The sequence below is a fragment of the Emys orbicularis genome, chromosome 6 (genome assembly GCF_028017835.1).
Source record: "Emys orbicularis isolate rEmyOrb1 chromosome 6, rEmyOrb1.hap1, whole genome shotgun sequence".
In the NCBI taxonomy this organism is placed as follows: Eukaryota; Metazoa; Chordata; order Testudines; family Emydidae; genus Emys; species Emys orbicularis.
The window spans coordinates 119,709,192-119,733,056 of record NC_088688.1 but is presented as its reverse complement, the minus strand read 5'-3'; the positions used below and the strand labels follow the sequence as shown (position 1 = coordinate 119,733,056).

The following is a 23,865-nucleotide window of genomic DNA, read 5'->3' as shown; positions in this document are numbered from 1 at the left end:
GCTTTGCCCACTCGCATAGAGGCGCTTACAGAGAAAGGGCAGAAGGGGAAACAGAAGCTCAGAGAGGTGTGAAGAGAATTGCTCAAAGTCGCACAGCAGGTCAGTGACCGAACTTGGAATGGAACCCAGCTCTGTAGACTCCTAATCCAATACTCTAACCCCTAGACAACAATGTTGCCTCTCCAATGTATCAGTCAACAGCTTCAGCTATGCATCCGAATACCCAAAGAACTGTTCAGCAAACAGAGGGGAGTAGAATTGTTTTTCTCACCTGTTTACATTTTTATGTTAAGTTTTTGTCTGTTGTGGGATGGAAAGCAGGAGCGAACGGACCCTGCAAACTGACTCAACAGAAATACAAAAAACAGCACAAGCAGGGAGAGTTTATAAATTCTTCCAGTTTTAACTCTGGAAGGCCCTGATCTTACACACGCACATTCCCATGCTGAACTTGGCTCACGTGAGTAGTCTCCCTGACTCTAATGGGTCTACTCCCAAGCCTGAAGTTAAACAGATGGGTAGATACTTGCAGGATCGAGGCCTGAGGTATTATTGGCCACATAGCTGAAGAGGTTTGTTTTTTACAAATACAAGGCCTGAGGTTTTTAAAGGTGTCAAGGGATTAAGATGCATGATCCCCATTAATTTCAGTGGGAGCTGAAACAGAATTAAGAGTTAAAACAGAATAAAGTGAGTGAAAAAGAATGTTTAGTCACAGTACAGTATTATGGTTAAGTAGTAAGAGGAGAGGACTGTTTCCCAAATCTGGAAGCCTGTGTTTTTTTCTTAAGGGAGGAGCAGGACCTGCTGTATATTTTACAGTGCATTACACCTGTATTGTGTACAATCAGGAAGCAGGGCCACATTCTACCCACAGATGAGTGCACACCTCCAAGGATAGTGATCTGCACCTTTAAAAAAAGAAAAGGCCAACGCTCTTTACCTGGCATGTAGATGTGCTTGCTCCTGACAAAGTGTAGCCTTCTGAGCATGATAAAGTGATGCTCTTATTCACAGTAAACTCATCACCAGAAATAATTACATTGGTTAGATTTGTGGGCACGGGACATTTTCTGAGGCAACAGGAAATGCTCTTAGGAGACCAGTGTCCGTCTTCCTGACAAATGCATGTATCCATTTCTGTTTCCATCACGTAGCCCTCCAGACATCTGCAATGCATCAGAATCATTGGTACACACGCGTACGATGTTCTAATCATCAAGGTACAAAACCTACCATGTGGCTCAATTGTCAATATTTGTTTCTTATGAGCAGCGCCTCTAGACTTCTGTATCAGTTCAGCAACCTGCTGTGAGAGGGTTGAGGCATTTTTGCTGTGTGTTTATAAATCTGGTGGCAGGAGTTTGAACTGAGTCCATCCCTGGCTGCGTCCCCCTGCTCCAGCAGCACAGAGTAAACAGGGTGGATTCATCACCCTGGTGATTCCTTGTGCCTAGGAGAATCCCCATGTGATGTAAAGCCACAGTAGCAGCTCCTGTGGTTTGGGCAGAGAGGGTATGGCTGGGTGAAAGGGGTATGGTCACAGTGTTATGTTCTGGGGATTGCCAGCTGCTGGATCTGCCCCGGGGGCTGTTGGCAACCTGAGGGCTGCTCTTGCTTGCACCAGGGATTGGACAAATCCCAGGCAGACCCCAAGACTGGGAGAAAGCAAAGGTAACTTAAAGACATATTTGCTTTGCCCCACACAGTCCTGCATTGAGTGCAATTCAATTGGACTGGAGAATTTGGCCCTCCATGGGGTTTGTTTGTATGCACACAAACATACACACACCAGTTAAGTGTGCTTAAGTGAAAATCCATCCACCCAAACCCTTACAAGCAGGGAAGTCACCTGTTCAGGTATCTTCATTTACATGCTGTCCCTCCCACCCATCCCCTCCCTCATTTTAGCCACTCTCACTGATAGAATCCACTCCTCTGCTAATACAGTCACTTCAGCTTCATAGAAACACAGACACACACATACCTGGAAACTGTAACACAAATTCTTTACCACAACCTCAATAATATTAACGTATACTGTGCACTCTCCATGGCTTAAATGCATGACATGCTGTGAGTTTGTGGGTCAATTATGAGGCTGGAGTGAGGCGTTACATGGCAGCGGGAGCCCCAAGAATGTGTGTCAACCTCCTCGTGAGGTCTGCTCCACAGCTTTTCTATGTATTTTATAGCCTCTCAGGAATTGAATGTATTCATTTGCTTTAAAGGTCCTATGTTCATTCCTTTGACATTTCAGGGAGATGTAATTACAGCAGCCTTCTTACCTGTACTGGACTCTGCTTCCATAGGTGTGGGCCTCTCCGACAGCCACTGCATTAGGAACGGAAGGTGGGAGTCCACAGGACATCAGCTCGCAGCGTGGATACGGCTCACTCCAAACGCCCGTATCTGTACAAGTCAGCTCTGGCCTCCCTTGTATGACAAAGCCAGTTCTGCAGTTATATATTACAGTGTTCTCATCCACAGAGCTGCTTCCACTGATAAAGGCACTGGGGATTGTTGGTGGGGAGCCACATGAAATCCGCCCGCAGTGTGGAAAAGCAGAACTCCATTTGCCGGCTGCCTCACAGGAGAGTTCAGAAGGCCCTAGCAGTTTAAAGCCCTCCAGGCACTGAAATCGTGCACTTTTCCCGCAGCGGAAACCTTGCCCGATAACAACCCCGTTCTGAATCAGTGGCGTGGGGCATTCACAGGGGAGGCAAGAGGGGAGGCTTCCCCCCCATGAGCCGTTGGACAAACACTGCCGCAGTGGATTTCCACGTAACTCATAACCGGGAAAGCACACATACTGTGTGTATTCCCCATAACTGAAGCCTGAACTATTCAGGAAGCCATGAGAGATGTCTTCTGGGGGTCCGCAATTGACTGGCTCACAGTACGGAGCCTCTGTATCCCAGGTGCCATCAGCTTGACAGGTAAGTATGGATGCTCCACGCAATATGTAGCCTTCACTGCAGCGATACTGAACTTCCTTCCCAACGCCATATTCGGATCCAATAATTTCTCCATTGGGAAGAGGTAGTGGTACTGCGCACCTGACGGATTTACAAACTGGAGTGATTCCACTCCAGCTTCCATTTGCAAGGCAGACTCTACTCCTGTCCCCATGCAGCTGGAAACCTTCATTACAGCTGTAGTCCATGTGTTTCTGGAATGTGTATTCGTCTCCAGTCACGTGGCCATTTTCTAAAACTGGTGGTTGGCCACAAGAAACGGGGATGCAAATAGGCTCATTCCCATCCCATTTTTGGTTATCCTGGCATGTCCTCTTATCTGAGCCATTTAACTGGTACCCAGGATCACATTCATAATGGACCACACTCCTGTAAGTGTAGTTTTCTCCCTTTATGTTTCCATTCATGAGTTTGTTAGGTGTGGTACAGGATACCACCTGGCAATATGGAGCAGCATTACTCCACTGTCGGTTAGGCAAACAAAGCCTTGTGTCAGAACCAATTAGCTTATACCCTGTTTTACAGGCATATTGCACTACGCTACCAAGTGTATTCTCGGTAAAATGTAAAAAGCCATTCTCTAGGGGTGAGAGTAAGTCACACTCTATTGATATGCAGACAGGGGCACTGCCATTCCATGTCCCATCCTCTTGGCAAGCTAGTATGGGGTTTCCTAATAGCTCATAACCAGCGTAGCATGTGTACATAACTATGGTTCCATATAAAAAGTTTGTCAACTGTACTGCATTAGTTTCCTTCAAAGGACTTTTTATATCTTTCCAGCTACTAGCAACTAACGTGTCAGAAAGAGGAGGGCTCTCAGTAAGATGTATTCTTTCTTGGTCAAAATGTCCTTCTTCACTTCTAACCTGCACATATTCCCCGAAGTCAATATGGGGAGGCAGGCCACAGTCTGTTGGTAGGCATGCCGGAGTAAAGCTAGACCATCCCAACTCTTCACAAGTCTGCATGGCAAGACCAGCCAGCTGGAAACCTGGAAAGCAGCTATAGATGATCATAGCCCCATAGCTGTAATCTGCACCTTCCACAAAACCATTCTCGATGGGCCGAGGGGGGTCACAGTTTATGGCTTTGCAAGATGGAACATCTGCGTCCCACTCTCCTGTCTCTAAGCAGCTCAGTACATTCAGCCCTTTGAGCTGGAATCCTCTGTCACATGAATACGTAACAGTCTGCCCATAATGAAAGTCTGTGTATGAATATTTGCCATTCTGAATCTCCTTAGGTTCTGGGCATTCAACAGGCTTGCAAGCTGGCTTTCCACCGAGCCAATGACCATCTTCTCCACAGAGAATAGTTGTGTTCCCCAGTAATTCAAAGCCCGGTTTACAAGTGTACAGTGCTGTGCTGAGGTAAGTAAGACCCTGCACATCTACAATGCCATTCTGAATTTCTTCAGGCTGGGGGCATTCTACTGGAATACATTCTGGCAATGGAAAGCTCCAGGAGCCATCAGCTTGGCATCCAATTGTAGATTCTCCCTTCAGTAAAAACCCATCCATGCAGGTGTACGTCACGGTGCTACCAAAATGAAGAGATGATGCCACAGGGTCACCAAAGGGAATGTATGGAGGCCCATGGCACAGTACAACCTTGCAGACTGGAAAGGAATCATTCCACTGTTGTGACGGCAAACATTTCAGCACCGAGGAACCATGCAAAACATAGCCCTCTTTGCAGGAAAACTGTACAACACCTACTTGGTGAACCATCTCTTTCAAGACGAGCTGATTTTCAATCAGTGGTGGTTCTGGACACTTTGTTGGCACACACTTTTGGCTTTGCTTTTTGCTCCACTTCCCAGACTTCTGGCATGTCCAAGAGGCATCTCCCATCAGCTCATAGCCCTCATCGCAGAAAAACTCAATCTTGGATCCCACATCAAAGCTTTCTCCCTTTGCATATCCGTGCTGGATAGGAGGTGGTTTGCCACAACTGAGAGGAACACAAGAAGGTGGCGATTCACTATGCCACTGACGATTTGCTTGGCAGACTGATACTGAACTTCCAACTAGCTTGTAGCCAGCATTACATTGGTAGTACACTTCATTCTCAAAGAAACGGCCAGTTGTGCTCTGTAAAATGGGTGAGACAAATGGTAAGTAGAAGGTAAAAGTTCTTGACCCTGGCAGATGAATTTTGATTTGATTCGTCTTTCTGTATCTAATTGCTAACCAGACACAAGGATTGATTGCAAAGAAATAAATGTTTGCACTAGAAATATAGGGGACAAGTTCTGCCTTGACTTGCACCCGCTGAGGTCAATAGAGTTGCACTGAATGAAACATTAAAAAGTTTTAAAGCTTAATGTTCAAAATTTAAAGCTAGAAAATGTTTTCCTGGACACACATGCAAAAAAAAAAATCTGTACATGAAAAGGGAGAAGAGCAACAGAAGGCTGGAAGTAGGGAGAGGAGACCTCTGCAAATGACATGGCTCTTTAATTTAAAGCTTTATCCAGTGTAGAGCAGTGGTTCTCAAACTTTTTTTCCCGCAGACCACTTGAAAATTGCTGAGGGTCTCGGCGGACCACTTACTGATCTTTCCAAATGTTGTTTGTACCGTTAGCTAACTATTGTCAAGCGCTTTGGATAAAATAATAACAATAATAAACACAGTTTGAGAACCTCTGCAGTATTGTACTTGCAATCTCAGGTGTTCTATCTCTACAGCAAAGAAAACTTTATAGGAACAATGCATACTTATCACGGTAGAAAAACAGTATTCATGATAATACATAATAATAATTGAGCAAACTGAAATAAGAATGCACTAGTGAGGGAGTTTCATTTTTTCAGCTGATTTAGCCACTCTCTATAACTGGCCTTCATAAGAGAAAGTAATTATAAGAAGAAGAGTTTGTTCCCTTAAGGAAGCAGTTAAAATGGTTCTAGGTACATTATGCGCTCTCAGCTTCTCCTAGTGGAACTGTCTTACCATTATCAACCTAATTACATGGGGGCCACTGTGTTACAATCATAGTTCAGTGGTAAAAGGCAGGTTCATGTTTGGTTTCAATCTTAGAATCTTGATTTCTGAGATGCATCCTTCCCACTCTTCCTATAACTTTTTACTGCAGCCTCACCCCTCGAGAGAGGATGTTTGTTCCCCCTACAGCCTCAATTCTAATTGAAGCTAGATCTTTAAAATAAAAAATAAATTTGATCTCGCCTCTCCCCCCATATCCCATGAAGTTTAACATGAAAACATTTCTTTGTACGTCAGTGTAGAACATGGGTCCAGCAATAAGAGAAAAGCTGCGTTCATTACACCTTTTAGCTCTGATGAGGTTATTGACTTCTAGCTTTTATTTATTTCAATTTAATTTGATAGTTAGGCCAAATTCTACCCTCAGCGGGAGCTGTGTGCGCATCCAAAAGGAAGGATTCATCCCAGAGTTATCTGTTTATTTCAAATCAGATGTTTCTGGTAGTAAGAACAAAAAGAACAAGGTTTCTGAGCTAGCTGTAGCACCTGGATAGATCTCTAGGGAGCAGTGGGAATTGGCCCACAGACTGGAGAGGACAAATATGTAGCAAGACATTAGGAAAACCAATTGGTAGAATGTTCTTTTGAATGTCATAGGAACTCTGCGTCTCCTACATCAAATCCTTGCTCATAAAAGGAAATTCTGTTAATAGGCTTGTGTTTTTGAGAAGCCTAATTCTGATACAAGGCCATCCCCATCATTCCTTTGCTTATCAGTTCTGCTTGCATCCTACTTCAACTTTAGTGGGCTAGCCGGTGGGAATCTTTAAGACACCTCAACTTTGCCAGCACAGCGAGCAGCTTGGAAAACCCTTATCATACCTCAATGACTCCGTTTTCAAGCTTGGGTGGTTCTCCACAAGACACCGGATGGCAGGTAGGTAGGTTACCGCTCCAGTCTCCTGTGGCCTCACATGTCCTTTTCTTTTCTCCTTTGATATAGAACCCTTTGTTGCAGCTGTAAGCCACCACTGCTCCAAAACTGTAGTTGGCTCCACTCGCATAGCCATTTCTAATACTCGGTGGTTCCCCACAGCGAACCGGGATGCATTGGATAGTCAAAGGAGAAGGAGTCCACTGACCACCTCTGTTGCACTCAATCTTAGCAGACGTGTTTAGGACAAAACCTTCCATACACTTGAAGCTCACGGCTGAACCAGCAGGAAACTTTACTTTATTAACTGATTCCAGGATGGCGTACGACACTGTGGGCGGCCTCTCACAAAAATCAGCGATGCAGTGGGGCATCTTCATGCCAACAGGAGGCACCCACTTCCCTTGAGCATTGCAAAACAGCCTGGAATTGTCCTCCAAGCTGTAGCCATCTGAGCAGTAGTAATAAGCTATATCGCCAAACAACCGATGGGCGCTCTCTGGGGAAGCATGTTCCACATGGGGAGGTTCATCACAGGAAACCGCCAGGCACTGCTGGTGACTCATGCGCCACTCACCACTGGCTAAGCATTCTACGGTGTCAGGGCCAATTAATGTGTAGCTGTGGATCAGGAAAAGACCAACAATATATGGAGTTAGATTGATAACTGAAGGGTTAAGCCACCCCACATGCCCTGGAAAACTCTACAAGCAGAGCTTCCTAGAGCTGGGAAGGGTCCACTTTAGACAATAGTCGCAACTCTAGTGTGACTGTTTACTGCTTAGATACTACACCAAGGGCTGCTATAGAAAAACCTATTATCTATGGAGAAATAGGTAGTCTGGCTATCCGGACACACAGCAAGACTTTACCTTTTGGTAAAGCTTTTCCACCACAATCAGAACAACATTTACAATAACAATCAACCTTCCCCACCAAATGGAAACAAACCAAAAACTTCTACCGAAAGCAGAGCTTCTTATAACTAGAGAAGGAAGAAGAGTTGAAGACACTATGAAATCCAGTGGGGTTCTTGCTATGCCAATCTAATTGACCTATGAAGTACTCAGATACTATGGAAATAGGTATCAGCACAAAATCCTAAGCTAGTTAGCTAAAAATATTGTTGTTGTTAATGGGTATATTGTCATTTGGTAATGACTCTTCCATAAGAAACCACCAACATATATAACAAGAAATACTTTTACAATTCAGTATGACATGTAATTTGTTTCTAATCTTTCACAAATACTGCAATTTTAACATGTAGTCAGTGGATAATATTATATTTAGCTAATCAGTCTCTGGCATTTGATCATAAGCAGCACTTCATGCTGCCAATTGTCCCACTTAAACTGCAGTTGTTTAAACACAAAATGTGTTGTCTGTGAGTTTATTTAAAGTCTTACATTTTCTGTGGTGTGTTCAAACAAAAAGAGGATGAACAACAACCCACTGTGAAAGTCTCTGATGAATCTTTGCAGCTGAGGGTTGGAAAGTGACTGTTTAGATTTTGTTGGCCACATCTGTAAAAGTACTTTGACTTGTCTGCAGTATTTATTTTCAGACACTGTTGGCTGGGATTCCAGGGAAAAAAAGCACATAGAAGTGCCAGTTTTTAATATGACCCATCATTATATTCATTATCATAGAGGTGACAGTTGTTTTCTCCAAATGCTTTTAAGCCGACCTGTTTAAAATACTTGTACCATAAATAACAAAGCATTTTGAGTCTTAGCACATTTAAGAAAAAGAAAATGAAGAATTTAATGTAATTATATCAGATACAATGTTGAAGATTTCAGCTTGGAAGGAGAATGATTATACATTTATTTTGTTCCTTTCATCAAGAAGGAGAACAAAATGCTCTATGAACTTAGACCCTGACCTTGCAAAGACTTAATGTGTGTGCTTGACTTTATGCACTGAGTAGCTCTAATGACTTCAACGGGACTACTCACAGTGTGTAAAATTAAGCACGTGCGAGAAAGTCTTTGCAGGACTTTGCAACCTCCTCTGGGATGAACTATGGCATATATTTAAAAATGCACAGAAGTACTACACAGACAGAAAATGAAGAAGGACACTGCATAGCTGAAACTGCAGAGAGATGTTCATGAAGGTGGAATGTAATTCACCCAAATTAGAATCTGGCCTTTACACCAGGATTAATATCCCTGCTCGCCAGTGGGAGGAAGGCTGTCCAGTGGTTAGGGCACAGCCAAGGATGTGGGAGACATGAGTACACTTCCCTAGTCCACCATGGACTTCCTGTGTGACTTTGGGCAAGTCACTTCGCATCTCTGAGCCTCAGTTCCCCATCTGTAAAATGGGGATAATAGCACTGCCCTGACTCCCAGGGGTGTCGTGAGGATAAACACATTCAAAGATTGTGAAGTGCTTAGTGATCTACTGATGAAATAGTCACTCTGTTTTATTATTACTCTAGTGAAAAGAGCCATGGGATCCTTGATTTTACAATATGTCTCCGCTCAAATATGGCACTGCCAGCATCACACCATGCAGGGGCACTGTTTCAACAGTGACTAGAGGGAAAGGGGCTCCAATTGAATTATCAGTATTACTGCCTTCAGCAACTGGATTTCCCTGTAGCGCTCCCATTCAAGTCTGTATCCCACCTAACTCTAGCCGGCTCCTGAAACCTGACAAATGGGCTAGTATTGACACATACCAACTTTCCACTTCACAAAAACTGTCACTCACCTTTCATTTCCAGCTAGTTACAACCGAACCAAGAATTAATTAATGAGAATGAATAAAACAGCCATGTGCTTAAGAGCATGGGACCTCAAAGAATAGCATTAGGACCTTGCCTTACAGCGAGTGAGCTGCGGTGTGGCTTGACAATTTTTACTCATTGTGGGTTTTATTCTAATAGTGCTAATGTACATACCCTTCCTTACACATATAAGTGACTGTGTTGCCGAAGGTAAAGTTATTCCCACTGATCACAGCATCTTTGATGGCAGGAGGGGATCCACAAGAGACAATTTTGCAGACTGGTGGTATGCTGTTCCAGTTAGCTGAAGCTTCACACACAAGTACTGGGGGACCCTGTAGGCTAAGAGAATTAAAGGTTATTATTAATCTGTAACTGCAGTTTGTATGGGGGTGGGGATAGAAGCCGGGAGCTCCTTGCAAATACCTTCTAGCTGTAATCCTAGCCCCAGTGAAGTCATGGGGAAGTTTGCCATTAACTTAATTGGGGCCAGGATTTTACCCTCTGTTCACAAAATATACAGCTAACCTTGTCAGAACAAAAACGAGGAGTACTTGTGGCACCTTAGAGACTAACAAATTTATTGGGGCATAAGCTTTCGTGGGCTACAGCCCACTTCATCAGATGCATGGAATGGAAAATACAGTAGGAAGATATATATACATATTACATGAAAAGATGGGAGTTGCCTTACCAATTCTAACGAGACAATTCAATTAAGGTGGGCTATCATCAACAGGAGGAAAAATCACTTTTGTAGTGGTAATCAGGATGGCCCATTTCAAACAGTTGACAAGAAGGTGTGAAAAACAGTAGGGGGAAATTAGCATGGGAAATTAGTTCAGTTCTTGTAGTGACCCATCCACTCCCAGTCTTTATTCAGGCCTAATTTGATGGTGTCCAGTTTGCAAATTAATTCCAGTTCTATGTATGTATATATATATATCTTCCTACTGTATTTTCCATTCCATGCATCTGATGAAGTGGGTTTTAGCCCACGAAAGCTTATGCCCAAATAAATTTGTTAGTTTCTAAGGTGCCACAAGTACTCCTGGTTGTTTTTGCTGATACAGAGTAACATGGCTACAGCTCTGAAATTTGTCAGAACAGCAGGTGATCAGAACTACTGGAGGAGAAAGCTGAGAGTCTATTCTGGTCTGGATCGCTCTACTGACGCATATAAAACTCCCATTGAAGCAAATGGAAGTTCTGCCCACCTGTGGACTGCAAGATTGGGCCATCAGTGTTTGAATTAGGTTATTTATTTATATACCACCACAATGTGCATCTGCAGAACTCTGAAACTTGATTCACCCAAAAGACTAAGGAACATGTTGATATTTAGATTATTTTTCAAAAAGCCATTCATTCCCTGTAGGATGTTAAAGGTTTTTGCTGGCTGAGGAAAGGCCTAAGATATTAAAAGTTAGCTGATCTTTTGGTTTCCTTAGCTATAGTAACACCAAGGGATATGCACAAAATGGCACAGTGTTATTCAGGCATAGTATAATTCACCAGTGAAAGGCCATCTCCAGTGCTGAGCCGTGGGACATAAGGTGTGTGGCACTGCCAAGGAGGTGGGCTCTGCACAGGCTTGGAACATGTCGGTGTGAAAAAGAGCATGTGGGGTGGACGACAGAAGGGACTGGATCCGTGCTTGTACAGATGCCACGACACCCAGCATAGGGGTGTGGTGTGGAGGGTCACTGGCTGGAGTGGTGACTACAAAAGGGGATGGTGGAGTTCATCTCCCAAACATCCAGGCTGGATGGCCACAAAAAGCTAAATTATTTAGGCTTCATGCAGGAATTAAAAAAATAAATCACCCATACTATACAAAAGAGCCTTCAAAATACATTGATGGAACCGGTATTTGTGAAACAACACTATACATTAACTGTAATTTTCATGTAATAGATTTCCATCTATAAAAGAAGCCATGATATATATTGTCTATATATGATATATATTGTCTGGTTGGCCTAATTCTGCAGTCGTAGACAAAGCTTCCATTTACTTTAGTAGGAATTATGCCCAAGTTAGGAGTGCAGGATTGAGCCCGTACTGTAGCTATAGGGCCCGATTCTACCCTGCCTTGTAGTTTAAGTAGTCATTTACACCAATTGAAAGTGAGCACAAAGTATGTGTAAAAACACTACTAAATCAGAATCCTCCATTCACTTACTCCAGTGTTATCATTTCACACCTGTTTGCGCTCATTTGGACAGATGTGAATAATTGCACAAGATGAACGGCAGAGGAGAATTAGGCCCAGAGTATGTATCTATGTCAGTATAGGTGTGTGTTTGCAACAGATATAGATAATGTTAAGGATTTTTTAATTTGCACAGTAGGTAACATGATTAAAGCTATTTCTTTTAATATAATGGGGTTTATTCATTTTTAATTGTCTGCTAAAAATCTGTTTACACCAGACTCAATCCACAAATGTAAAATGAAAACCCAAGCTTAAAATGAATCACTATTTTACGGATTTTATTCATTCATTAGAATGGCTAGAATGGTCACTTTAATTTACAGAAGACCATTTCTAGCTGGCATTTTAAGATCAATGCAAAATAATAATAAAAATAATTTTGCATAAATATTAAAAGCTAATTAAGTGTACTGCAGCCTTTCAGGTGTAAAGAAGAACTTTTAAATATGGTTCTGATATTGGGTTAATTTCCATATGTTTGAAATGTGCTTTACAGCTTGGTGATTAAGAGAATGAATTAAACATTAATAAGATGACTGATGCTACATGAGCTTCCCACAAGCGTTGGCATTTTGTGTGAAACACAGAAAGTACCTCAAAGATGAAAAAAATCCTTAAATCTATTGTGTTCCTCTGACACTCTCTACATCAGACATGAATTAGCCATTCCAGCAAGTCTTTATGTTTCATCAGCATTTTCACAACACTTAGAGTGCCTGTGACTTGACTCTACAGCTTTTACCTGTATCCACTGTTACACGTATATGATGCAGTAGAAAGGTATGTCATGCCACTCAGTGTGTATTTTCCATTGTTTATGTCCTGTGGGCTCGGACATGTTACTATTTCACAGGCAGGAGGAGCATGATTCCAAGCACCACTAGCAAGGCATGATGTTTCCTTTTCACCCATCAGATTGTATCCTTTGTTACATCTGCATTAAAAGAAGAAAATCACTATAAAATACATACATCTTGTTTTTATTGGATTCTCCCCAAGCATCCCTTTCCTCCCTCCCACCCATATATATTACTAAGTGCACAGGATTAGCTAAGGAAACGCTCCCTCATCCCAGTAAAAATCTATGTGATTCCTAGGGATCAAATTTTCAAAAGCACCTAAGTGATTTATGAGCCCAAGTCCCATTTACAAAAGTGACTGAGACACTGAGGCGCCTAAGTCCCATACGTTTCCAATGAGACTTAGGCTCTGAAGTGCTCAGCTCATTTTTCAAAATAGGACTTAGACTCCTAAGTCGCCTAGCCTCTTGAAACATTGATCCTAGGTCTGTTAGGTCTTGTAGGCTCATGCCTGAATAGAATGCAAAGGACAAAAACACAGAGGGACATTGTGGCTTCAGTCTTTAACTAGCCCCTGTGTTGTGGATGTGTCCTCAAGTCCCTTCACCATCGTTCTGGCCAGTGGGTGGAAGGATGGAGTTATACTCCATATCCCAGGAGACAGTATGGATGGACTAGTATTTGAGCTAATGCTGAATATTTTATTCAGAATTTGTAGAAATGCCAAACAAAGAGATTTCACTAAAAAAAGCTGTTTCTCGGAGAAAATAGGAAAAATTTTCCTGGGCCCAATTTGCCAAATTTTTACAAAAAATGTTGGTTTTGTACCCAGATTTGCAAAGCGAAAGGGACAATTCCACAGGCCTGGTTAGTATTTATGTGGTCTTTTACAGTGTGCACAGTGAACACCATTAAAAACATAACATTTCCTACTCTGCAGTGACTTCTGTGATATCCTGGCCATTCAAAGACCTCTTAAACTCTTCCTTGACATGATGCCTACAAAATACTTGGCAATCATTAGGCAGTTAGTGTGCTGAGACCACAGCCTACCATGCTGACTAGTATTGTCTCATTGTTTCCTCTTGCTCTCCCATCTGTTTGTCTGTATCCACCTGTTGATTTTCGTCTTATACTTAGACAATAAGCACTTTGAGGTAGGGCCCTAATTTTGTTCTGTGTTTGTACTGCACCTAGAGCAATGAGGTCTAGGTCTGTGACTAGGGCTCACAGGTGCTACCTCAATACATATACAAATAATAATATAGGATGATACTGGGGTACCTGGGTTTCTGGGGTGATGAATGGGGAGAGATTAATAGGCCCACTATACAGTACTAGCATTATTTCAAGGGCTTTGTTAATACACAGCCCACTATGTGGAATAAGTACAACATTATATACTAACTACAGAATGGTTGTCCAGATACAGTACTCCGCAATATTCGTTTTCTACTCTGTGTATTAAAATAAATGCAACCTAGTATTGTATAAGTTGTGAACCCCAGGAAAGGATTAATGGGTGAGTTTTGGGGTGGATTCTGTTCATTGTTCCATTACTTTCCTCCACATTTTGTGGAGTCAATTACTCTCTTATTAAATCCAGTTGTTGTTTTTCTCATTTGCTTCCAGACTCTGAGTACAGTACTGCTCCAAACAAAACGACTCTCCTACCTGTACAGCACCTTCTTGCCATAAGTAAAATTTGAGCCCTCAATGGCACCATTTTCTGGAATAACTGGACTACCACAGGATACAGCTTTAAAGAGAGAACATCAAAAATAATTGTTTAGACAGCACAGGTCCAAGATGCAGACAAGAAAATTCCATTTTCCGTGGAAATGCCTACTAGGGCTGAATCCCGTTGGCCTTACTCACACAAGAACTTGCAATGAGGACAGAGTAGGGACTTGCCTGAGTCAGGGAAGCAGGATTTGCTCTTCCAGGAGTAATTGATTTTGCTATAGCTTTATTAGTTAATTATTGGAAACATCTTGTTTGCTTTCATGTCATGCTTTTCTCCTAATTCATGAACAAGAAGCTGAGAGGACCTTTGTCATCCTAGGAAAAGATATCATCTAGGCAAGCAGATGCTTCATTGCCTAAAATAGAACCTTGCTACGTGCTACTGTCCAGAGCGTCTGCTTTTGCACACTAGTGCTTTGTGAAAGCAGGGTTACTGGCAATAGCACAGGCAACAGTTTGGGCACCAATTCAGAAAAGCACTTTGTCTCTATTAAGCAAAATGCTTACACATGTGCTTAACTTCAAATGCATGCTCTGCCGAATAAGGATGGAACTAATCAGCTGCTTAAAGTTAATACATGCTTACATGCTCTGCTGAATTGGGGCCTTCGTGTCTATGAAACAGCTGATCTAGATAAATTATTTTTAAAAGGTAAATCTTTTTTGTCAAGGGGCATGATCACTTAACAATGACACTGCAAAACCAAACACGTTCCTTTACTTATTTTACTAATATCACAGTCTAATATAACAGGTGAGAGAATTTTAGACTGTCTAATCTACTCGTCACTATTTATGCTCTTTGAGTTTTGTACATTTCTCAGCTTGGACATATCTCTTTATCAGTGTTATATAAAGAGGGAGAACAATTTATGAGTTTACCCTGTATAAGCTTTATACAGAGTAAAATTGATTTATTTGGGGTTTGGACCCCATTGGGAGTTGGACATCTGAGTGTTAAAGACAGGAATACTTCTTAAGCTGCTTTCAGTTTAAGCCTACAGCTGTTAGGGGACGTGGTTCAGACCAGGGGGTCTGGGTTTGCAGCAGGCTAGCGGGTCTGGCTCAAACCAGGCAGGGCACTGATGTCCCAAGCTGCCAGGCAAGAAAGCAGGGGCAGACGTAGTCTTGGTACATCAGTTGGCAGCCCTCAAGGGGTTTTCTGTGATCCAACCCTTCACAGGAATATTCATTTAAAGACAGCCGATTCCACTGGATTTTTTATTTTATTTTAAATTTTGCATCAAATTTAATTTGACAATATCCTTTTACAAAACAACATTTCAGAAAAAGTAGCCAGCTCTTAGGGATTTGGAAGCATAGGAGGAATGGTACATAATATGACCATCACTGGCAGTTGGTTCAAGCACTTGGATATCCATTGGGAAACCTGGATATACAACGATGGCTGGATGAAGAAGGAGCTGGATCATATATTGGTCCAAAATCGTAGTACAGCAAGGTCATATTGGATTTACAGAGGTACAGAAGCTTTGGCAACTACTGACCATCATCTCCTGGTTGCTAAAATGGCAATTACCCCCCATTTCAACAAATAGCGAGCTCGTTATGACACAGTAGGCACAAAGCATCTCTGAAAATTCAGCACTTGCATAACAAATTCAATGCATGTGGCGCTCTCCTGGATAATGTAGAATAAACTTGGACAGCCATAAGTACAGTCATCTGAGAAGCCGTAGATGTCATTCCAAAACCGAAATGCTATGAGTGATGCCACTGGCTATCTGATGAGACATTTCAAATTTTGCCAAAGAAATCTGAGGCCAGAATGTGCCATGACAACACTGCATGTAAATGTTTACCAGTTATTTTTCAGGTGAGAGCAAAAGGGGACTGTGAAGCTTATTTTGAGAACTTGGCATGAGGGAATAAGATCTAATAAATTACAACCTGCATTCAAAGCTATTCAATAACTTTGATCCAAAATTGGACTTTGGGCGGAGTTTAGGCTGACAAATAAATCTGATAGTAAAACATGCTCAACCCAGGAAGAAGTCCTGCAAAGACAGAAAGAATACTCAGAAGAAACATGGAAAATTATAGACAAAAGAAGAAAACAAAAGGCTCTAGTACTACAACATGCGACCAAAGAAACAAAACACACCTACAGGAATCTTGACAAAGCAGTAAAGAAACAATGCAAAAAAGATAAGCGAAATTGGATAGAAAGTAAGGCTAGTGAAGCTGAAGAAGCAGGAGAAAGAAACGACGCAAGAACAGTCTAAACGATCCTGAAACAGTTAACAGGATATGGATCAAAATTCAGAAGTGTCCTAGTGAAAGGGAAACAAGGAGAAATTTTGAAAACACAGGAGGAACAAGAAAATAGATGGGTGGAACACTTCAAAGAAGTGCTAAACCAACCAGAACTAATTACAAGACTGGAATTTAACAATAATAAACCATTAGACCTAGATATAGATGTATTGAGGTAAAAATTGAAGAAGTAAAAAAAGCATTGCAGAAGCTGAGAAACAACCAGGCACCTGGTTTGGACGGCATTCATCCTGAGATGCTTAAATATGGAGGCGAAGACGTGGAATCAGTCATCTATTTGCTGTGCAATAAAATATGGACGGAGGAGAAAGTGCCGGAAGAATGGACCCTCGGTATCATAATCAAGTTACCAAAGAAAGGTGATCTAAACAATTGCTCAAATTGGAGGGGAGTAACACTTCTATCTGTCACAGGAAAAGTATTAGCAGCAGTCCTCCTTAACAGGATGAAAGGAAAGATGGATACCATCCTACGTGAACAACAATCTGGATTTAGACAAGGGAGATTGTGCACAGATGCTATTTTCACCCAGAGACAGATTATTGAGAACACAAGGCAGGCTTGCCATCAATTTTGTGGACTTTCAAAAGGCATTTGATAGCATAAACAGAGAAACAATGTGGAAAATAGTGGCACAATATGGAATTTCAACAAAATTAATCAATGTTATGAAGGCATTCTACGCCAACTCAAAATGCTGCATTAAAATGGAAAATGGATTGAGTAAGCCATTCAGCATCAAGCCAGGTGTAAGGCAGGGGTGCGTCCTGTCTCCTTTTTTGTTTATGCTAGTCATCGACTATGGATTAAAACAATGTGACGGTGATACATATGGCCTAAAATGGAACAATTCCAGGCTATTTGATCTAGACTTTGCTGACGACGTCACTCTTATCAATGAAGATGCCAACTAACTACAAAAATGCACAAACCAAGTAAAAAGTAATGGAGAAGATAGGTTTGAGATACAATGTAAAGTCATGTTAATAGGGACTACAGGGACAGAAATCAAAATTGAAGAGAAGGTGGACAATTTTACGTATCTTGGAAATACCATCAGCTAAGATGGTACCAATTCCGAGGAAATAAGAAGAAGAATCAGGAAGGCAAACGCTGCATTTGGAAGACTGACTCAAAAACATCTCCCTCAAGACAAAACTGAACATGTACAAAGCAATTGTTATCGCCATCACAACATATAGCAGTGAGACATGGTAACTTACCAAGAAAAATATTCAAAAGCTGGATACATTTCATCACAAATGTCTGAGAATAATATTGAGAATAACATATAGAGATAGGAAGACGAATGAAGAAGTCAGAAAAATTACTGGACAAGGCAACCTCTCACAAATAATCTACAAAAGAAGACATCAGTGGCTGGGACATGTGCTGAGAATGGAAAAAGAACACTTACCAAATACTGCCCTTGAATGGAAGCCAGAAAACACAAGAGGAAAGAGAGGAAGACAGCGAATAATATGGAAACAAACAGTTCTGAATTACACCAACCACCTCAACATGAAATGGGAAGATTTGGAGAGAAGGGCAGTTGACAGGCAAGGATGGCAAATGTGGGTAGCCCAATGTGCAGCAAAGCACAGGATGGACTAAGGTAAGGCACTTAACCATCCTGAAGCGACTTCATGCCCAGATCTGGATGTGTTAGTAGTAACATGTGGGTGTGTTAGTAGTAGATGCAAACCCTGACCCTGAAACCTGGGTAGATGTATCTACTATGGAAGAGGTCCACTCTGCCATAAAGAAACTGGGAAGTGGGCATGCTGCTGGACCTGATGGCATAACACCCGAACTCCTCAGGTGCACCACAGAGCCCATAAGTGTAGCATTATACCAATCTTTTGTCTGGGCTTTGACTACTGGGAAGATGCCAGCAGAGTGGATGGAAAGGATCATCCCCCCACTGGGGCAAGGCCCGTGCACTGAGTGCTGTCACTACAGGCCAATAACTCTGCTTTCTGTTCCCAAAAAAGTTTTTACACTTGTCCTACTTGCCCAGTCCCAGCCTCTTCTTGTGAAATGCCGTTGCCCCGAGCAATTGGGTTTCACTGCTGGACGATCTACAATGAACGCTATACTTGCTCTTCATCTTTTATCAGAGATCCATCGCAAATTCAATTGTCCTTTGACAGCAGCATATGTAGACCTAAAAGCAGCCTTCGATTCTGTTGATAGAGCTGCCCGGTGGAAGGCCCTACTGGCATTCCTGACATCCCCCTGAAGTTAATTTAAGACCTACATAATGACTATGGTGCATGGATGTGATGGGAGACCCATAGGTTCGACAGGTTTTACACTAGATCTGGGATGAAGCAGGGCTGTGTCCTCACCCCAGGCCTATTCTGCCGCGCAGCAGGTTGGCTCTTTGAACATGTCTCCGCAAATACCAGTGTAATTGCCGATTCAACTTCTTTTACCAACTTGGACTATGCAGATGATGTCATCCTCTTCGACCAGGATGCAGATGACCTTAAAGATGCACTAGAGAGCTTCCAGCTCAGTGCAGCTGCCCGTGGACTAAGGATTTCTTGGGTAAAAACAAAAATTCAGAGTATCGGCGCAAAAGTTGTGATACAAGACATCTGTGCTGCCAGACAAACACTGTAAGTAGTGGATGATTTCATCTATTGAGGCAGTAAAATTGTCATGGATTGATGGACATGCTAAGAAGAATCAGTTTAGTAGCCTCAGCCATGAAGGACCTGCATAGTGTCTGGAGCCAAAAGAAGGCGAAATTATATATAAAGTACGGATTTATCAAACCTCCATACTTCCGATCCTCTTATATGGATCTGAAACACGGATATTGCTTAAACAAGACATCCGGAGGATGGAGGTATTTCATATGCATTGCCAGTGGCAACTACTGAGCATAAGATGGTTTTATTTTATCAGTAATAGGGATGTATCACTGAGAACTGGCCTTGAGAGGACTGAAGTCATCATCAGTCACTGCCGGCTGGCACTTTTTGGACATATAGCCCACCGTGGAGATACAGTCTCTGCACATCAAGCCCTAGATCAGACCTGAGGTCAGCTGGGGACACTGGCCAGCCACAGATTAGTAGCAGCCACACAGTCTTCTGCAATGATCCTGGCTGCACTGGATTAGTAATAACCCCGGGGAGCTTTCAGACACCTGGAATAAAACCATACAATGTGGCCATGAATATTCAACGCTATGGACGTTTGCGGTATAAGCGTATTGTTGTCGTTGTTAAGCAGAAAGTGACACATTGCTTCTGGGGACACCACCTGCCTTCAGTTCACCAAAAGTTTGATGAACTGGAGGTGAATAATTGGGACTGTGCCCTATAGATAAGCCTGATGTGAAGTGGTTTTTCTGGTGATCCATCCATCTCTACACAGAAAGCCATTCGGATTCCTTCTTTTCCTTCACTGTGCTGTAACACCAACAGTTGAATTTCCTTTTAGTAAACACACAGGAGCCCCCCAAGACAATACCTTCACAATATGGTATCAGGTGGCTCCATCCTCCAGACTGCAAACATGTGACTCTAGTTGCTCCTATCAAGTGGAAACCCTCTTCGCAGGAGAAAGTAACTTCACTACCAACAGTGTAATTGTCACCATAAGAATGACCATGTTCTGGATTTCCCGGATTCTTGCATTTTACTGGTTCTGTGAAAGCAGACATACCATGAAGAGCGCGTACTAATAACAGACAGTGCAGCATCACTAAACACGACTGCTTACAAACAAGTTGAGTGACATTTGTCTGGGCATTTTGTGAAAATCAGACATAAAAGAATGGGGAAAAATATCTACCGTATATACTGGATCATAAGCCGGTTCATTTATAAGCCGACCTCCCCAAGATGGCTAAGTAAAAATGGAAAATTTTTATGACCCATTCATAAGCCGACCCTATAATTCAGGTGTTAGCAAACTCTGGCTCCTGGGCCATCAGGATAAGCCGCTGGCGGGCCGAGATGGTTTGTTTACCTCGCGTCTGAAGGAACGGAGGTAAACCTAAGTAAACAAAGTGTCCCGGAGCGCCAGCTGCTTACTCTGACGGGCCGGGACAGCAACTGGTGGGGAAATTTTTTTGGGGGGAGAAGCTGGGGGTCAGGGGAGTGACCCCACCCCTAGCCCAGGACCCCCACACTCTCCCCATCCCATCCCTTCCCACCTTATCTGCGGGGGGCCAGGGGAGGATGTCTCTGGCCTGGCTGGAGCTGCTCCGGCGGGCCAGACCGGGCGGCGTGGCCGCAGCATGTTCCAGTGGGCTGGGCCGGGCGGCACGGCCGCAGCGTGCTCCGGTGGCGTGGCCACAGCCTGCTCTGGGGGGCGGGGCCGAGCGGCACGGCTGCAGCCTGCCAGTCCCGGAGCTGCAGCTGCTTCGGAGGCTGGGGGGAGAGCAGCGTGGCCAGAAGTGGAGAGACTCTGGCCTGGCCTCTTCCCTTCTCTCTCTACTGGCTGTGCTCCCTCTGTTGGGGGGAGGGGCTGTGTCCCACCTCTCCCTCTCTATACCCGTTCATAAGTCGACCCCCTTCTCTGGTGCTTCCCTTTTTTACTAAGAAAATTCGGCTTATGAACGAGTATATACGGTATATGCATTTTTAAGAATCTCCTCAGCTTTTCTCTGTTCCTGATGTAATCTGGGTCCACTATAAGCTTGTGCAACTGAATTGATTTCAGTGCAGTTGAGCCTTCTTGCATTGGGACTTCTTGCATTAACCAGTTCCAAACTCATTTTTTCCCTCCACGGGAGACAGTGTGGTCCAGGCATATAGGGCACTGGACTGCGAGTCATGTCATTTCCAAATCTACCACTGCGCTGGCATTTGACCGTAGCAAGTTACTTAGGTCAAAATTTTCAAACTTCAGTGCCTAACGTTAGGCACCCCGATCCATATTTAGGCATCTACATTTTATGTATTTCTTTGTGCATTTGAAAGTGCAGGTCTACTTTGAAGCATGATGCTATAAAAATGGCAATGTGGGGATCCAAGTTTATGGTCTCGAGATTTCTAAAGTAAATGTGCTCAGGTTACAAGAAAGATTTTTTTTTTTTTTTTTTTACCCGCTATCCCTTTACCACAAAGAGGCACTTAATCTACAAAGCGAGAGTAGGCCTCTTTTCCCATCCCCAGGTCGTTGAAAATTTGATCTCATTACCTGCACATTTTTTGCCATCGCCTGTATGAGGAGGGATGCAAGTACATACGTAGGACCCATTTGTATTAAGGCAAGAAGCATGCTCATCGCAATCTGATCCAACAGCACATTCATCGACATCTGCAAAAATAAATGTCCCGAGGGTAGTATTTGTAATGAACATTGTTTTCAATTTACATCACTCGAAATGTCTGGCAGAATCATTTAAAAAACCCACCATTAACTGAATCACTTCTCTGATGAATTGTAACAGTGGAAATAAACATAGAATAATAAAATGGAATATTTATACAAACAGTTAATTTAGCATAAAATAAAAGATTGCCAACATGAGGGGAAACTGGACACAGTCTGTTACTCCACACTCAGGGAATACTCCCACTGAGTCCAGGAAATGTCCTATTATGCCAATTATTTTGTTTCCAGGAAGGCAAATGAATAGGTGTTTTAGTTCATACTTAGAGAGGTGTGTACCCTAATGGTTTGGGCAAAAGGATAGGAGTGAGGACTCTCTCACTCTAAAATCTACTCTAATCCCTCTTTATGTCTCAGCTTTCTCATCTGTAAAATGGGATACATGAGTGCTTAGCTCACAAGGTAAGCACTTTGACCATAAAACAGAGACAGTCCTTTCTGTGCTGAATAGACTCTTACTGCATTAGAAGCCTGCTAAGATGTTTGGAGCTGTCTGATATCGGAAAGGTTAAAATGAGGTAGAAATCTATAATTACTATTATTAATTATGTGACTTATGGGGGGGAAGGGATAGCTCAGTGGTTTGAGCATTGGCCTGCTAAACCCAGGGTTGTGAGCTCAATCCTTGAGGGGGCCATTTAGGGAACTGGGGTAAAAATCTGTCTGGGGATTGGTCCTGCTTTGAGCAGGGGGTTAAGAACATAAGAACATAAGAAAGGCCGTACTGGGTCAGACCAAAGGTCCATCTAGCCCAGTATCTGTCTACCGACAGTGGCCAATGCCAGGTGCCCCAGAGGGAGTGAACCTAACAGGCAATGATCAAGTGATCTCTCTCCTGCCATCCATCTCCATCCTCTGACGAACAGAGGCTAGGGACACCATTCTTACCCATCCTGGCTAATAGCCATTTATGGACTTAGCCACCATGAATTTATCCAGTCCCCTTTTAAACACTGTTATAGTCCTAGCCTTCACAACCTCCTCAGGTAAGGAGTTCCACAAGTTGACTGTGCGCTGCGTGAAGAAGAACTTCCTTTTATTTGTTTTAAACCTGCTGCCTATTAATTTCATTTGGTGACCCCTAGTTCTTATATTATGGGAATAAGTAAATAACTTTTCCTTATCCACTTTCTCAACATCACTCATGATTTTATATACCTCTATCATGTCCCCCCTTAGTCTTCTCTTTTCCAAACTGAAGAGTCCTAGCCTCTTTAATCTTTCCTCATACGGGACCCTCTCTAAACCCTTAATCATTTTAGTTGTTCTTTTCTGAACCTTTTCTAGTGCTAGAATATCTTTTTTGAGGTGAGGAGACCACATCTGTACACAGTATTCGAGATGTGGGCATACCATGGATTTATATAAGGGCAATAATATATTCTCAGTCTTATTCTCTATCCCCTTTTTAATGATTCCTAACATCCTGTTTGCTTTTTTGACCGCCTCTGCACACTGCGTGGACATCTTTAGAGAACTATCCACGATGACTCCGAGATCTTTTTCCTGACTCGTTGTAGCTAAATTAGCCCCCATCATGTTGTATGTATAGTTGGGGTTATTTTTTCCAATCTGCATTACTTTACATTTATCCACATTAAATTTCATTTGCCATTTTGCTGCCCAATCACTTAGTTTTGTGAGATCTTTTTGAAGTTCTTCACAATCTGCTTTGGTCTTAACTATCTTGAGTAGTTTAGTATCATCTGCAAACTTTGCCACCTCACTGTTTACCCCTTTCTCCAGATCATTTATGAATAAATTGAATAGGATTGGTCCTAGGACTGACCCTTGGGGAACACCACTAGTTACCCCTCTCCATTCTGAGAATTTACCATTAATTC

At 42.6% G+C, this 23,865-nt stretch overlaps 1 protein-coding gene across 1 annotated transcript in view; it reads right to left on the bottom strand.

Moving 5' to 3' along the window:
• Positions 1-23,865, bottom strand: part of SVEP1 (sushi, von Willebrand factor type A, EGF and pentraxin domain containing 1) — a 169,305-nt gene that overhangs the window by 39,521 nt on the left and 105,919 nt on the right. Inside the window, exons 32-39 of the mRNA XM_065406573.1 lie at positions 21,827-21,946; positions 20,150-20,326; positions 14,294-14,378; positions 12,562-12,753; positions 9,776-9,943; positions 6,810-7,482; positions 2,289-5,074; positions 944-1,169 (exon numbers count right to left, since the gene is read on the bottom strand). Coding sequence (XP_065262645.1) covers positions 944-1,169; positions 2,289-5,074; positions 6,810-7,482; positions 9,776-9,943; positions 12,562-12,753; positions 14,294-14,378; positions 20,150-20,326; positions 21,827-21,946 — 4,427 coding nt within the window. The remainder of the gene's footprint in view (positions 1-943; positions 1,170-2,288; positions 5,075-6,809; positions 7,483-9,775; positions 9,944-12,561; positions 12,754-14,293; positions 14,379-20,149; positions 20,327-21,826; positions 21,947-23,865) is intronic.